The following is an 18,429-nucleotide window of genomic DNA, read 5'->3' on the forward strand; positions in this document are numbered from 1 at the left end:
AAAATACTAGAGTTTTACATAATTTTGCTTATTTCCTTGAAAGGAAATTGTACTGTGAGCTGTATTTACCTTCAGTAATTGAATCTAAATACCGATCTTCAAAGATAATAGGCAAGGAGTTCATATCTCCATCTAGTTCACTGCATTCAATAGGGAGGGGTGGAAGAGAACTGCAGAAGGAAATGTTTTTGATAGCTGCACACACCTGTAGATGACTTTGAGCGCTGAAAAAAGGAAGCAGTCCTCCATGAAAAAAACAGAACTATTTATTTTCACATTAACAGAAATTACCAACAGTTTAATTCATTTTAGTAGAAGATTTTCTACTAATTAACTATTAATAGCTTGATTATTTAATAACTTCTTACATAACTACCACTACTTTAAATCTATATTGAGAACAAAAGTTTCTCATTAATTTCTTATGTATTTCTGCAATGCTACTTCTACACAACATAAACTATACAGTAACAGTACTACATGCTATATACTGTGCAATTTCAAAGGCTACTCACTGTAGTTCTTGAAAGGCAAGAGCAGCTTGCCTTGGATGCTCAAAGCAAAAGAATGCTTCAGCAAATCTGCGCACCTGCAAGATCCAAATGAAGGTAGAGCTTACTTTACCTTACAAATAATTTTTAAAAATCCACCAGCATTCCTATGCATCAATGTATCATTTGTATGTAAAATACAACAGTTACTTTTTTTTTCAGTTGTTCATTCTGGATGGGTGACACAGACAAGATTAGCGACTGAAACAATTTTAATTTGTGCTCTGGATAACTGGGAATTCTATTAGACTCAACTGCCTGCTGAAAATTTTATTTCCAATAAATCAATCATCCAAATCAGGTTCAAATGATAATGCACAAAAATACTATTGGAATTTTCAATTCAAAGAAAGGAAATTGCTCTTCAATTCCCACTTCTGAATGAGCCTGAGTATTACCTTCAGAAGCAGAAACCCATTAGATATTCTGCCGTCTCAAAATGTAGAGGAGTGTTTGAAACTTTCTGTAAGTATCCTCTAGCCCACAGTAAACTACTGTGCAAAAGAATCTTTTCTTTGCAAAGATTTCAGCTGGAAATGATGAAGACAGCAACAGAATGTATATCAATTATAAGCACTGTATTAAAGACTTAATTGTATGTTTGAGGTCAATAAAAAATACTGAAGTGATATTTTTTAACACATGGGAGTATATTTTTTTACCATCAAATGTGTTAAACCATCAATATTTTACCATCAAATACTGGCTAAAATAGAGAATGTGAATTATACAGCAATTTGCTGCAATTGAAAACATAATCAATGTACTGAAAATGTAGTATCTAGAAACCCCAAAGGTTTTGTACAAGATTTCTCACATTTCCAATATTCTACATAAATATTAATTCAATCAATATGCATTTTATTTTTGCAACTGCCAAATTACCTGCATCTAAAAAAAGCAAACCAAAGAGAATGTGCTGTGCAATGGTTGTTGGCAACAGCTTGTTCGTTAACGTTAATTTGGTTGTATCAATTTAAACAAAATTTCTATCCCACTTAGAGAATTACATGTTAGTCTACCAAATCAATAATTTATCAAGCACTTCCTGACCTCCTACACCTTTATTATTTCAGTATACTCTGTGTCTTCCCCTTAAATGATGGTACTTCCTGAACAGACTGTGGGAGTTTTCAGTGTGAAACTGGCAACAAGTGTGAAGACCCAGCATAGTTCCCTCAGCTCTCTCACTCAGCTTCACCCAGCATCTGCCCCCACCCTGAGCACAAACATGGCTCTCTGAAAATCTTGTCCATGAACTGGCAAATATCAGACTTTCAGGACCACATTAATTTTGTTCAGAGATAAGCACTTGCATGGGAGTTTATTTTCCCTCCTGATACACTTCCCACTATACTTTTAGAGAGAACCACTTGGATTAAGTTCTGTAGCTTCTACACCTTTTTGTTTTCTTAATACAAGAACTGAGGAAAAATTTTTCCAAGGTGCTAAAGAAAAAAACCAATCCCAAATCACAAACATTTTTACCCCCAATCTCTAACTTGCAATAGAAACTGAAAGTCCTGTCCCAACCTCCCAGAATTTATTGTACTGTATTACCTGAAATTAATCTTAGTCATAACATCATCTCTGAATAGTCATGGAAAATGCTTTGAAGTAAAAAGAAAGCACACAATTCAACAGTTACTTGTAAATGCAACTTCCACTCTTGCCAGAACTCAATTTGCTTTCTTTCAGAATTTGTTGTTATGAGTTTATACAGACACATGTGGAAAGAGAATTGATATTCCCAAGTAATTTGCTGCATTTTCCCCTGGCTTTTCTAAACAGACATCTATCTTGCAAATACATGATTTTTTTCAGAGACAATCCCCACCTCTTCCCCCAGGAAGGAGGGATTGTTATACAATAGACTTAACAGATAATTTTACTGCTTAAAAGCTAGATTTTAGAACAATTGATCATGAAGAGTGGACACAATCACTTTAAATTAAGCAATTGAAAAATTAATTAAAGATCCTAATCAACCAGGTAATAGTTACAGGAACAGTGCCAAATTAGTAGATGTCTGTGGTATGTATCAAGAAAAGGGCACACAGATGTTTCCCAGGAAGCAAGCAAGGTAGTTTTGAGTTTACATGTGAGCACTTCACCACATAAAGTAACTGGAGTTCTATGGCTAGTAGATCTTTAGAATACTACACACTCTCTCCCATGGAAGATAAAGGCAATTAATTTGCAATAAATCCCATTTGTAGTTAAGTAATTCCAGTGCTTCTGAAGAAAATCTCAATACCAGCTCCAGACAGCTCCACATAGAATAGCAACAGTATAAAATTAGTTGAAAGCAAGCTCCTAAAGCACATAAGTCCTTATTAATGAGAGAAAAGAGCCCCAATCAACAGTAGTTTATTATGTTTAATAGGTGCTTAACTTACTGAAGGACTGAGGCATTTGCTAGGACACTGTTAACCAGGCTCTGCAGAACCAGAGTGACTGCCAGCTCTGCTAATGATGCAGGAACCACTGACTGGAGCTGACTCCACAAGGACTTTGCAGGAGGAAATTGCAGCTGCTACTCCTAATCTCTAGACTTCCCAGAGGCATGGTTTTTATGGTCCTCCCAATGGAAACAGAAGAACTGTGTATAAAAACTGCTGTGGAATACATATTGTGTGTCTGCATATTTACAAATAGCAGTCAGAGGTCTTAGTTAACAGCTCCCTATTTTAGGACTAATCAAACTGAAAAAAATAATTTTGGAAGACTATATTCAGACCTACCAGAAGATGTCACTACAGAATAAAGAGATAAACTAGTTTAGTGTTCAAATGTTTTGTAATATAAAATAACATTCTGAGCAGTTTTTTTCAATAAAATACATTTGTAAACCTTATCAGGTTGATCAGTATGATCCATGTAGTAGATGGATGTTCAATTTTAAAGTATTCCTCACTTTTTAATGTAGTGCTTTTCCAAGTATTTGAAAGTAGTTAAATAGTGAAACACTAGAGTAAACGTAAGTAAAATTATTAAAATAATGATTTCAATACATGAACAACTTTTCAGCAGAAAGAGTTTATAAACCAGTTTATACCTGGTTTATAAGCATCTGTGCAAAGACGGGGAAAGTCATTTGACCAAATATAGGTGGGCAGGTCTTTCTAGGGATATTTCAACACAAATATCTTAACCACTCAGGCAATCACTCCCTAAAAGGGTTCATTAATAAATAGACCCAGTGGGAAATTTCCTGTGGAAGGTATAGTCTGGAAATATTGCAAGAAGAAAAGATAAAATGAGATTTAGCATCCAGTAGCAAACACATCAAAGTATCCATTTCCAAAATAAAAAGGTTTCTTATTCCAGGAAGGACAGGTTAAGTCCCTTAAGAGGAGAATTAGTGGGTCACCTTTAGCCTGGAGAAATGGAGGCTCAGGGGAGACTTCATTACTCTCTACAACTACCTGAAAGGAGGTTGTAGCCAGGTGGGAATTGGTCTCTTCTTCCAAGTCCCAGGTGAAAAGATAAGAAGAAATAGCCTTAAGTTGTGCTGGGGAGGTCTAGGTTGGATATTAGGATTTTTTTTTCACAGAAGGAGTTGTTAAGTGTTGGAACAGATTGCCCAGGGAAGTGGTGGAACCACCATCTGTGGGAGTGTTCAAAATACATCTGGATATGGCACACGGGTATCTGGTTTAGTGCTGAATGTGGTGGTGCTGGGTTGATAGTTTGACTTGACCTTAAAGGTCTTTTTTTCCAACCCTAACAATTCCATGACTCTAAATGTCAACATTATTCTCCAAATAGAAGAATTAGTAGATCATCTTTTAAATGTCAATTAAATCCAATAACCAAAAAATCTGCATCACTTGGTATGTGCAGATAATGGCTCCAGTGGAACATGCTCATCAATGTAGATTTCCTGAGGTATGTTTATACAATCCCTCTGAATATAAATTCTCAAGATATTATTAATAAAAGTTATAATTTATTATACTAAGCACTGCAAAACAAGGTCCAAAACCAACAACTGAACACAGTCTTAGAAAAGGCTGAAATTTAGCATTTCTTTCATTTAAAGGCTTACTGAATTTATGGATTATGAGTTCCTGCTCTACTGCACATGGAAAGCCCAGTGGAGCAATGGTTTCTTATATATATTTTAATTACATGTATTTGCAAAGTATTCACACAAACTCATATAATCTTGGAGTGCAGAAAAGAAGTGTCCATTTAAAAATGAAGCAATATCACATTGTTGGTTCTAAGTTGGCTCAGGTAAAAATCCCCTCTCAATGCTGTATTATGCAATTCTTACAGAGTCAGCCTGCTTGCTTTCTGCTATCAGGCACTAAATAAAAATGTAATTTTAGGATTACCCATGCCTTCCATCTCCTCTCCAGTCTTTGACTGATTATAGAGTATCTGCAAAGTACAGTGACAGGTAACAAAAGGAGTGAGCATAACAGCAAGTCATAATGATGCAAGGCATGCAGATGTGTAATCAAATGATACTAATTTTTTTTTCATTGGAAGGGAACTCCTATTTGAATTTTTGTAAAACTGGAAAGCATCACTGAAATACTTTTAATATGTGCAATATCTCAATTCCTATAGTATAGTGAAATACTTTGATTTATACTCCCTAAAACAATTGCAGGAAAACTCAATAATTAAGGCATATATGACCCAAGGAGGATAACTAACATCACAGATTTTAAAAGAACCACATTTAAGAAGATAAATACATAATAATTAGCAGTGTCTTTTCTGGAGCAGTAAAAATTCATGTATTACTTCTTCCTTTTGGTTTTATTAAATATACATTTTTACAAACACTAACATAGCAGCAGCTGAATGCAAATGCAGGCTAAATGAAACAGTATTCTTGTTTCATACCTTAACTTGAGGGATTCCAGTATTTATACAAAACCCACAGAAAGGTAAGTAAGATTCATAGAGAGACAATAAAATGACACCTTTCTTATGGCTAGCACATCAAACTAATAAAACCCTTTGCATTCTTTCTGAAAGATTGCATTTATTCTCCATAACAGGCCATTTCCACAACCACGATTTCCTCACTAAACAATGATTTATCAAGGAGGAGTAATGCTTTAGTCCATACATGGTTATATTTCACTGTGGGAAGGGCACTGCTGTGGTTCTGCTTGCAGAGAGCCCAGAGCAACACACCCACAGACAGACCAACAGCACTACAGATGGGTTACACACACACACACACTCACGTGCCAGATCATTTCACATACACTTCTTTTACAAATTCCCATGTAAAAGACTTTTCAAAACTTATTAACATCATAAATCCTTAATTCAGAAAGAAATATACTTTGTTTATGATGTAAGCAGGCAGCCTAAATACAGAGAAGTAAAATGTAGGGTGGGCACAAGACATGGCTCCCACAGAAAAGTACATCAGTCTGCACAAATATATGTTATTCCACATCCTGCAATGTGTCTTCTGAACTGCATTTCTTATTCAAAAGAACAATGAATTACTTGGTTCATAAACATAAATAATATGTTTTATGCATTATATTCCAGCAACATTATACATTATATACAAGGTAACAAATTAAATGGAACAGCTCCCTTTACAATTCTAACCAGCTTTCCAAAATATAAATAGAAAAAATGGTAATCTGGAGGCTCATTGTGATAAACATTGCCATAACAATGTGTCCCAGTAAGCATATGAAGGTCTCTGGGTCAATACTTACTCTTAATGTGTGATGCTCTTGTGCTAGCAAAGCTGTGACCTCCTCTTGTAAGGTAATGACCTCCAGAAACTGCCCCCAGAGAGCCATCAGAAGTGAGCAAAGCTGAGCAAGATTCATATTTATAAGTTCTGCCAGTTCATCAGGATTTTCCATTTTCTGAAGTCAGGAAAAAATATTTATGTCATTCACTGATGAAACCATAATGTACACACAGGAATAATAATAAAAAAGTGTACTTTATCTTAGGGGGAATTTTTAATTTAAAAAGCAACTTCCAAATGAGAACCATTTAAACTAAGTATCAAAACTGGATGTCCTGGAGTTTCCTCAAACCAAGACAATGGATAAATCTATGTTAAAACAGTAATAGATTATTTTATGTTGTATTAAATATTATCCCATTGCTTTTTTAGAATTAGGACTCCTGTCCAAAAATTAAAGCAATAATTCCACTTATGGCAAAGATAACTGAGTTCAACTGTTGTATTTTCTAACATATAAAAATCCTGTGTGCCTGAAAGGAAGAGGAATCAGGAAACCAAAAATTGACACTTGCTATGTTAGTCCAACTTTGATAAAATCATAAGAATTTAATAACAATATCTCCATTTCAGAATAGTTATTACTCACAATAACCTTTATAAGATGCTATGTATCTACATACATTTTATGCATGGCCAGGAAGCAGTGTTATAGCATAGCCCTCCTAGAACCAGATCACACCAGGACAAATTCGGTGTGAAACAAGTTTTGCTTTTTTTACAGCATAAGGTAATCCTGTGATACAGTTCCACAGCAATTGTAGATAGCTAGACTTATGTTCCCTGCCATTTTAGAAAATAACACAGTTTTTCAGAAACCCCTTGTAGGCCCATAAGGCACTGAGGAAAAGGGATTAAAATGAAAAGATAGCAAAGAACCAACTCTAGCAATATTACAGAGCTAGTAGAAAAAAGGATTGGGAATATAGAAACACCAACTTAACCAATAAGAAGAGAAATAAGAGAAACTTTTGATATGAATCGTACAAAACAGAATGAAGAAAACAGAAAATGTGTAGCAAGCTAAGGGAGAAAATAACAAATTCAGAGAAGCTACGTAAATATAAAAACTATTTTAATACATAAAGTAAGATTATTGGTTGCCCTTAGAGAGCTAGCAGGGCTGAATTTGTCTCCAGTTATACAAATTACATCCTTTAAAAGGCCACATTACACTTTCTTACAGTTATACTACTACTGCAGTAACTAAAGGTGAGCTTCCAAGCTGGGCCCACTTGCCAGCAAAGGGTGGATAAACTTTCAAGAAAAAACATAGATGCTGTCATCCCTGAAACAAACAGTTGATTCCCAAGTAGCATATAAAATCAGCACATTCTACTTTCATAGTTATTTCACTTATTTAATACATGAAAAAAAGCCCTGTACCTTGACTTCTTCACACAATTCTGTAAGACGAATTTCTACATCTATGTTTTCTGGAAAGATGAGAGGACATACACATGAGTAATGTACTTTCTCAGTTGCAGAGTGAAACAACAAATTATCTCACAAAACAATTTTAAGACATGAAAAAGAATTCATCAAATAAAACTTGAAGCCACATTAAGTGCCACAGTTATTAAGTAAACTATAAACTTCCATTAAAATTCGTCATAGCAATTTCTGAGATTGAGGACAGAACATAATTAAGAAAAAAAATTTGCAATTTTCATGATTGCTTATCATGACACGTTGTCAAGGACAACAATTTTCTATTCAAAATTAAATTTGAAAATACTGCAGTTTAGATGATATAGTTTTCAAATTATCCACTGCTATTCAGCAGCAATGTCATCATTTTAAACCAAGGTAATACAATTCCTCTCCTACCAGATTTTCTAGAGAAGCCTTATTCCCATATCATTTTTCTAAAGATATATAATTTCAAGATACATGAACATAAATACAAATCTTTAGTTGTATGAGGAATTTCTTTAGTAAATTAAACTGTTCTTTAAGCAATCTCTCAGTAGCTCAACGTTCAGAGCAAATCAATCTAACACAGTATGGCAGCTTAAACTGGATCTGAACTTTGAGTCACTCATTTATGAAGAGAACAGATATATTCCTTCACAAAGATATTTTTCCTTGTTAAACAGCCCTGTTTACTTTGGGGGATTTGATAAATAAAATAATAATTTGGTATTATGTTTAATTTCCTTCTGCATCTGAAGTATGAGTAATAAGGGAACAATTAATAAACCCTAAAATTGCCTGTAACAAGAATTTATATTTCATTTTTGAAACACAGTATTAAGGACAAAAATGCTGAATATTTCTTGACAACACACAGCAACAAAATATGCCTTGAAAGCCCCAACAGTAACTTCAGGGTATGGATAATGAACAAAGGTTTATAGAACAGCAACAGTGTGTATATCAACTTCTCTCTAATTATGCCACCTATACTTGGTAAGTATATATTGATTTTGAACTAACAGCATTCATCATGCTTAGGTTTGATCTTAATGCCACAGAAATTAACTCACACAAAACGAGTTCTGAGGAAAAAAACAAATTGCAGAAATGTATGATGTTCTCAGAAACAAGCTGACTTAATTTGTTTAAAGAAACTACATGTACCTTTTGCTAAACAGCACTTCATGATAATTTTTCTGAAAACATGTGAAAATAATTTAAGCTATAATACTAGTTTTGGTATGGCCACACAAATCTTGCCATTAGTGAAAAAATTAAATGGTTTACTTATGAAACCATACTGATTATTTGTTTGTCACACTTCAATTGAGAACAGGCTTGTGGAACAAGATTTAAAACCCTGAAATCTAAAATCATTATGGAAAACCCCTAACTATATTCATACCCCAATGCTATATTAAAAAGAGAAGACAGAGTAGAGCTAACACAATACAAAAGGAATTTAAGCACTTACATTCTATAGCAGTAATGTTAACCCAGCAAACATTTGATGCAATTTTGCTGGCTCTGCTAAAAACCAGTTTGGTTTCCTTTTTATATTAAAACCAAAACACACTTATAGATGATTAAAGTAGTGACCAGCTATTCTATCTTTTCCCAACAGAAAATTCCTTGTGCTTAAAGAGCTCTGTAATCTTTTGTCCAGCATCAAGCCTACACTGATGCTCCAGAGGGAGGACTGGCCCATGTAGATATGGACAAATGCACCCTAAACACTGATAATTCCTTGGTAATGTTTGAAAGAATTAAGTCTTGAGATACCAGAAGGATACCAGATTTCAGAAGGAATCTGAAAGATTTCTCAGAAAACAACGGTATTAATTATCTTTAAATAACTAAAAATCATGAGTCTGTGTTGCATTAAATGAAGCTATAATTTTAAGCTATATTTTAATGTTGATGACTGACTGAACTTTCACTCATATTTGTTTAGTAAAGTAGAACAACACTATACCAAAAAACAGCAATGATGTCTCATTTTATCATCTATTTATCAGCCTAAAATTTAGTAGCTCAATTCTGCAGACTTCAGAGTTCAACATATGTTTGCTATGGCTGAATATTGAAATTGTTTCTCTCTACAAAAGGAGTAACATTTTATATCATTAATAAGAATATAATATTTGATAATATCAATAAAAATCTGAGGGATTATATCACCTGCTTTGGAAACATACCTAGGTAGGCGATTCTCTGGGTTCGTGGATATTTTCTTCTGAGAAGGCGTTCATAAAGGACCTGCATGCTGGCCTTGGCTAGTTACAGGGATTGTACACACATGACTAGTTACTACACTCCTTTTTTCACCTGTGATTTATTATTTGCCTTAAAGTTAGTAAAAGAGCTTATTGCTAGCCTAGCAATTAGTGCAGTTAGATCAGTACATGAAAACAAATCATTTTAGTGTAGTTTCTAGATTTTCACTTGTGATACACATTAAGACAGCGTTTTTTATTTCCTGAAACCAGTAATATTTAAATGCTCAATGACAGTTATAGAGTCTAACAGCTGTCTTCACATGCTTCTGCAAAATCAGTGCCTTGTGTTAAAATTTTATGACAGAGAAATAGCAAAGCAAACAGAAGAAACAAAATTAAAGAGAGAATAATTTTATCTTAAATAAAAAAGTGATGATTCTGAAGTTTAAACAGGACTGGATATTCTTTTCTGTAATGCCTATTTAAACTTCACAGATAAAATACCCACTATAAAAAAGTTAATTTACTTTAAATTAAAAAAAAAAAGTGCAAATTACAATTGTGTACTTTGTGAAGTCCAGTGAGCCTCAATTTCTTTACAGAAACTTAGTAGAAACATATGTTTCTAAAATCCATCAGCAGTTAACAAAAAAAAATCCCAAAACTTAGTGTTAATGGCAGGTACTATTTTTCATTAGCAAAATGTGAGTAATAATTAAAGCTTACATTATTAGTTTTTTTTATTATATCAATTGTCCCAATCAATGTACAAACAAAATAACCAAAATAAATGAAAAAGATATCTATAAATATGAAAAAAAACCAAGTAATTCTAGCAGAGACTTAAAAAATAAAAATAAAAAATTAAATCCACAGGAAACAAACTGTCAGTAAACTATGTACAATGAATGTTAAATCTAAGTTATAATTTTCTCTTCAGATATTTATTGTGAGCATTTCTGTTCAAAACTACATTCCTAAAAATAAGCTAAATTATCCATATAGATGAGAAAAGGTCTGATTCAAGTTCCACTGAAGCTTATGAGTGGTTTTGGTGACTTCAATGTGGTTGAAAGATACAACCCAATATTGCATTGCCAGTATGCAACTCAATGGCAGCTTTTTTTCTATTACATATATATTTTGAAGGAATATTTTAGGGGAACTGAAAATCATATCTGAAAGATTTAGGTATCAAGATTTAGTCTAAGCCTATCCTTAGAACAACTATAGTGCCATCAAACTCAATATATTGAGTTGGTAAAGCAAATCAGAGAAGGGCAACAAGGCTGGTGAAGGGTCTGGAGCACAAGTCCTGTGAGGAGCAGCAAAGGGAGCTGGGGTTCTTCAACCTGGAGAAAAGGAGGAGGCTCAGGGGAGATCTTACTGGCTCTTCTATAACTGCCTGAAAGGAGGTGCAGCCAGGTGGGGGTCAGCCTCTTCTCCCAGGTAACAAGTGATACAAGAGGAAATGGTCTCAAGTTGTACTAGAGGGGGCTTATATTGGATATTAGGAACAATTTCTTCACTGAAAGGGTGGTCAGGCATTGGAACAGCCTGCTCAGGGAAGTGGTGGAGTCACCATCCCTGGAAGCATTCTAAAGGCATGTGGATGTGACACTTGGGAGATGTGGTTTAGTGGTGAACATGATGTTGCTGGTTTAATTGTTGGACTTCATGATCTTTCGAAGTCTTTTCCAACCTAAGTGACCCTCTGATTCTATGGTTTGAGAAAAAGTATATGTTCACCTTACAAGGAAAACTAAAAGTTGAGTCACTCCTTTAATAAGGTGTTTCCCTCCCTATCAAAACTAAGATAACTGGCAGAAAAGCATAGCAATAACTGTAGCAGTATTTTTGCTTCTATAAAGAAAACACCTCCGTTTCTAGTATTTTTCTATGGACAGATTTGTAACATGCTTCCTAAATTCTTTTCCACGACAAATAGTTTTGTATTTTGTAATACAGAAGTGAAACATTCTTTCTTTGAATCACTAACTGACCACATAAAATTTTTAAAATATCATTCATATCTTAATCACTAACCTTACTGTTTCACTGTGCTTAGTTTTGCACTGATAAAATTAAACAATACAAAAAAAAGTAAGTATTGTCTACAATCCATATAAATGTCAAACGATCTTTTTTATCTTTAGTAGAACATGAGTAAAAGAAGTATATGGTTGTTGAGGAAAAAGTCTAAATTGTTGTTTACAATGCCAATGTATTTTCCTTTCTTACTTCCACTGCTCTTCTAGTTCACAAATCAAGGTTAGGCTCTCTAATATATCTTCATTCTACAGAAAAGGAATGTATGTGTACATTTCCATACATTGCATGTAATACATTTGCAGTTACTTTTATCACATGTGGTTAGCTAGAAGTCTTCATGGCAACTAAGTCTGCTTAAAGGGTTAAGCTACAAACTAAGCCAGCAGCAGTTTTTTTCCTGTAGGTCATTTTCATGTAAGTTTTCAGTGAAATATTCTCCTCAAAGCTTACAGAATTTAGATTTTTGTACAAATATGCAATGTTTCCTTACAGCAAAAAAAGTGCAAGGTGCTACTTGGATTAGGAGCTTCTCTAACTTTCTCACAGTAATTTGAAAAAAGAGCAAATCAAAACCAAGAAGAAAAATATATATTTCCATGGATTAAGCTGTTATCTCCTTATTTTATTAGAGATGAGATAGTAGTTGTTCCTTTGTTTTTCTTCAGTTATTAAACTTCAGATCAGTTTAAGCAAAAAACATTTTAGATGTAAGAGATATGCCATCAATGACAGTTTAATCTAGAAGAGGTCTTATAAACATTCATAAGAAATTGGTAAGTTTTATGAAATTGAACATACCCAGTTCAATTCGGTGAGAAGAGGGGAGATCCTTGGTTATTGTAATGAAATATCTATGTAACCCTTTGAAAGCAAGCAGCAAAGTGGCACAAAGTGTATAGTGGAAATTATAAGCATGGCTGAGGAAAGACTCTGAAACAACAAAACTGCAACCCTAGAACAAAAAAGAAAAGGCACATATTAATTTTGTATAATAAATGAAGTGTTAGCAGAATGACTAAAAAGATAAGCAATTGCCTCTTTTCACAAACTTGATTTTTGTGATTTTCAATGGATTGCGAGACATTAAAAAAGGAGGCCAAACACTTAACATTGTAAGCTTCCCATATGTACATTCCTGAAGCAGGTAACATAGTCTCTTGGAACAATTCTTCTCATTTCCCTTTTCACATGCCACCCCAAAACCACTTGAACAAAGTTCATTCTTTATCAAATAATATTCCTGCAGAAAAGATAAAATTCACACCTCCCCACAGAATACAAATAAAATTTTAAACTTCTACTTAATCTTACGTCTGCTGATAATTGTTTTGTGTAGTTATTGCCAAAGACCACACTTTCAAGAGAAGGAATCACAGAGTCCCTGTTTTGTGCAGGTGCATTCCTGTTCAACCATGTATTCTTCACTGGGCGAGGAAAACTGCAAAAAGCACAAATGAACTGATAATCTGAACATACTGTGCCTCATTACTTCCAATGCAAACTTCAATTAATTTAAACAATATTCCTGAAAGTTTAAGCCAGAAAGATAAATTTTGAACTATACAGGTATAAAGGATTCAATTTCTGTGGATTTGGATGGGAGGACTTAATCTCTTAAAGTTAAGCAGTAGCAGGAAGTTCAAAGCTGTTACACAAACTGACATTGCTGTTTTCCTAAAGTATGCCTGACCTCTGCCTGCTGAGGAGGAGATCCTATCCTGAACTCCTGGAAGAACAGAGCATCCTGAAACAGTAGCCTTGTGATAAAAACTAGGAAAGATGAACGAAAAATGAATGAATGAAGAAAGTGGGGACTATTAGATAACAGGCAGAAATAAGCAATTACAGATTAAAGAAAAGCGTAGATCATACAGGAGTCCAGGGCTGTACCCAAGTAGAATTATCTTCTCTTTCAAGGGAAGTGTTAACACTGGTTAACAGCTCCCAACAGAAGGTGAATCTGAATGCTACTCAGAAGAAGAAAACACTCAAAAAGTGACCACTCCTTGGAAAGGAAGAGGTGCCAATAATGTGAGCATGACCAAACTGTCACCCATGAAATCCCAAAGGACAAAAAGGAGTGATAGCTGCAATTCTCAGGTTTTTCAGAAAGAAGTGCTCCAGAAAAGTGAGCCAGATATGGATACAGCAACCATCAAGTATTTGCTACATGGGGCAGCTCAGCTGAAATAAAACACTGTAAATTTTAAAGCTTCTTCCTCTCCCCATCATAAAGGACAACTTGAATACTTAATTTTGTGGACACAGCAACACCATACTCTGAAGATAACAAAAGCAGCATAGAAGATGCTATTTTGTTTCAGTATCTCCTTACACAAGCTATATCCAGCTGAGGTTTAAAATTAAATAGCATTACTGTATCATCACTTGAAAAGCCAGAAACTGAGGAAAAATGCATAGGAAAGCCTTCAGATTTACTGCAACTTTTAAAAAAGGTAAGTAGGGACAAATATGTTTCTGCATAAAAATTAGTATCAAAACCTGTTTTTCATTTTCTAACAACAAATGATCAATATAGGTTAAATGCCTGAATCTCACTTGTGGGACAGTGTGATCATGTACATTTTACATACATGATGCTACTTTAAGTAAATTTAAAAGTGCATTTATCAGATTATGTCTTCAACAATTCCCACCTTCTCAGTACTTGTTTCTTTCCCAAATAAGGCTGTGCCATCTCTTCAGATGTGTTAGTTCATTTACTATATAACCATGTCTAAAACACATCACCAAAATAATTCAAACCAACTTGCAGGGGGAAAAACGACCAAAACCCCATGAAAGCCAGCTGAATCCTCCAGACCAGCACAGCCCTACAGCACAGAACAGCTGTCTAACATACTCAGAGAAAGTGCTTTCCATGATGTGAAGACAGGCACAAGGAGTGGGAATACCTGAAGCTAGAGGTCTGGGCATTTATGGCACAGACTGGCCTTGAATATGAGGAAACTTGAGGGCAGTAGCATAGAGTATTTGGAGACCACGAAAGAAGGAAAAGATAGATATGCTAAAAAAAAGGTGTGCAAAGAATACTTCATATGTGTAACTGACTGTACAGCCCCTTTTCACACAGAGAGAGATCCAAAGTAAACAGAGATTGCAAAGGTTGACACCAGTAGATGAAATTAAAAGGCTCCAGCAAAAAATAGCAAAATATTTCTTAAAGAGAGAAGTTAATTCTCCAGTTCCTTTTACTGAATAAAATGCTAAATGTATCATTTGCAGACCTCACTGTCATTGCAGTAGTAACTGAAAACTGTGAAGATAGTTAACAGAAGGCACCCTATTTGTATAAACAGCAGCTATTTCAGTCAGTGTGTACAGTGTACAGCAGATCTTCCTGATTAAAAAAATTCATATATATTTATACATAGAAATATACACATACAAATACAGATATTTATACATTCCTCCACTTCTCTGGCCTTGGGCATTCTCTCTCTTCTACACTACACATTCTTATTTTTAATTTAAAAAAACCCTCAAAAATTTTTTCAGATAATTTTAAAAACAAAAAGTTTTTCATCCGTCTAGACCCTGAATTCCAAAATCATCATAGAAAACAATACTGTCCATTGACTTAACTTCTTATTAAGTATTCTGGTTTTATAACATTTCCAATTGGACATTCAAGAATTGATTTGCATTTTATTAGCGAGAGATTACCTTATCAATGGCTGATGCAGAGCAACCAAAGAAGCATGGACGATAACCGATATGACAGAAAGGTGGAAGTAATCAAACATAACATTGACGTAATGATGAAGGCCCTGGTGTAGGTTAAAGTGCAACTTTAAAGTTCGGCTACTAATTGGCTGTAGTGTGCTCAGGTCATCTGGTCTAAAAAGAAATCAACAGAACATACAATTAGAACAATCACATTTAAAGTTCAAGTTATTAATAACTAACTCAAACAGCAATTTATCCTAAGTCCATACTTTGGAACACAATGGCATTTCCCCCAGAGGAAAAAAAAATTAGAATGAGATGAACCAGTTATGAAATCTTAAGAGACTTCAACATTAGATTTCTTTTTTACCATCATTTATGTCTAATGTGAACACACTACACCTATAAATAATACAAATTTAAACAGATTAAGGGGTTAACATATATTCTTGCTTTAACAAAATCTTCTATATTTAAACTTACGAGTAGTCTGTATCCGTGAAGTGTAAATCTAATGTTAGCAGAAAATTCATTTCATTAAGCGACTCCTCAATCTACAAAGAAATTGTAGAAGCATGAAATCTTTCAGGTCCCTTATTTGTACTAATTCAAATTGTATATAACAAAGCCTAAATTATCTGAATATAGTAAATTTGAACAGCAGATTACCTTCCTCTCATCTAACAGCATTTTTATTTTGAAAATCATCACATCATTCACAGAAACTTCCTCATTTTTGTAAAGAATCTGAAATGTTTTACTGCAAACTATATTGTCATGGACTGAAGCAGGAAAGGCAAGATCTGTTGCACCTGAAGAGAGAAACAAGTATTAATATAACTGGAAAACTCAGAGCAGCTAATAAGTGTAACTATCATTTCCATCAGCTTCATGATTACTATTAAAACTGTAACATCATCAGTAATGTAAGTGGTTTTCAGTCAGTGACTGATGAAGTTTGAAGGGGTACATTTTGTTTCAAAGAAACACTATCAGTATTTTTAATATAATTTGCTTTTAATGTAAGTTCTGAAGAATTTTTGCTTTGTTACAAACGAAAGACATTCTAGGCATCAAAAATTGCAATAAAAATCTTGAATTCTATCTTCTTTCATCTAGCATTCATGTTAATTTGCAGGTTTTAACCACACTGAAAACAAAATTACCTACAGATGAGACAAAGAGATTAAATGGCATATACCACTCCACTGAATCAATCAAGAACAGAGATTGTTTGTTCTTTCTTTCAAGATCTTTGCATCCTACTCAGGCCAAACTAATTCTGAGCTTATCACCTGAACCTGGCACTGTGCATGGAATATGACACTTCAAAGGCTACTCATCACAAAGAGCTCAGAAAAGTGTGATAAATCTTTTGCTGAAAAAAAAGAGTTAAAGGATTTGCAGAAGAAATGAGAAAGGGAGTGATTTAAAACAGTAATTGAGGAAATATTTATCATAATAGCAAAGGATTATCACACAGGAAGTATCATGATGGGTACAATCCTCTGGAAAAAACCTAAAAGAAGTTGGAACTTGGAAGAACAGAAGTAACAGAAATACTGACACTTATAATTCCTCTTAAAAAATGGCTCAATAACATCAACATCTTCCAAGACAAAATGTCTTAGAAATCGTGTAAATGAAGGTGCAAAAGATTTTTAAAATTCTTTTGATTCTTCTTAATAAATTATTTCAAAGGAATCCACAGGAGGAAAAAAAAATCTGCAGTTTTCAGTCTACAGCTTTGGGGCCTCTGATAGAATATTACTGCCCTTGGCAAACATTCCCACTCTTAGTAACATCTTAATTCAACTTCTCTTCAGAAATGCACAAATACTGGGTTTTGCGGAAGTGTTTTCATACATATCATCAGTTTAGGTATCCTGGACAAAGTGCTTACAAAGGCTGAATCATTACTATGTAATTCCCCTATGAATAATGCCACTTTCAGCTTACATCCATTTGTGTCATCTATTACAGCTGAAGGGCAGAGCAGGTATGGTTTCACTTGGCACATAATCTGATATAACTGCACAGCATCAGCAAAAGGGATCTCCCACTCCTGTCTGAAACAAAAGAAGTAATGGAGACAAATGGCTGAGGTCCCACTTCCTCTGCAGTGTCCAACCCTGAGTTACAGCCCTGAGCTCTGCTGACCTCAGCAGAACACAAACCGGCACCCCCAGAAGAGAGAGAGGAGCTGCAGAGCAAAAGCTGAGTCAGGAACAGGCTGAGCCACTTCCACATGGGGAGCAAGGTCTCACAAATGTGGGGTCATCAAGGCAAAACTGCTGTCTTTTACATCAAAGATGCACTGACTGGCCAAGACTATTCCTAAGCTTCTGTCCACACAAAAGGCTGTTTCCACAATAGAGGAGAAAAAAAAGTGGGATTTTTTTACTCTTGCATATAAATGACATATTTACTCTTACATATTTATTACTCTTGCATATAAATTTATTTTATTTATATATATATTTACATTTTAGAAGATAATTTACTCTTGCATCATAAAACCAGACACCTCATTCCTTCCTAGTCTGCCTTCACTGGTTTTTCCTCCCCCTTTTATTTTTCTCTGACAACCAATCATGAATTTTTGAGAGAAGGAGGAATTCATAACATCCTCAAATCTGAAACAACCTCATACAGGCTAAAAATACATATGTTTTTCTTTTCATTTTCTACAGCACAACTACACCTTCCTTCAAATTACAAGAATAATAAAAGACCTTCACAAGACTGGAGC

The 18,429-nt window shown here is 34.5% G+C and overlaps 1 protein-coding gene across 2 annotated transcripts in view; it reads right to left on the bottom strand.

The window, feature by feature from the left end:
* Nucleotides 1-18,429, bottom strand: part of FAM135A (family with sequence similarity 135 member A) — a 79,544-nt gene that overhangs the window by 20,248 nt on the left and 40,867 nt on the right. Inside the window, exons 5-14 of one of the 2 annotated variants that reach the window (XM_036379563.2) lie at nt 16,347-16,489; nt 16,161-16,231; nt 15,675-15,848; nt 13,299-13,425; nt 12,786-12,939; nt 9,915-9,992; nt 7,684-7,733; nt 6,257-6,412; nt 516-589; nt 70-224 (exon numbers count right to left, since the gene is read on the bottom strand). In XM_036379563.2, the coding sequence (XP_036235456.1) occupies nt 70-224; nt 516-589; nt 6,257-6,412; nt 7,684-7,733; nt 9,915-9,992; nt 12,786-12,939; nt 13,299-13,425; nt 15,675-15,848; nt 16,161-16,231; nt 16,347-16,489 (1,182 nt within the window). The remainder of the gene's footprint in view (nt 1-69; nt 225-515; nt 590-6,256; nt 6,413-7,683; nt 7,734-9,914; nt 9,993-12,785; nt 12,940-13,298; nt 13,426-15,674; nt 15,849-16,160; nt 16,232-16,346; nt 16,490-18,429) is intronic. The other variant, XM_036379564.2, reaches the window with a different exon arrangement.

This window comes from Molothrus ater, chromosome 3 (assembly GCF_012460135.2).
Source record: "Molothrus ater isolate BHLD 08-10-18 breed brown headed cowbird chromosome 3, BPBGC_Mater_1.1, whole genome shotgun sequence".
Classification (NCBI taxonomy): domain Eukaryota; kingdom Metazoa; phylum Chordata; class Aves; order Passeriformes; family Icteridae; genus Molothrus; species Molothrus ater.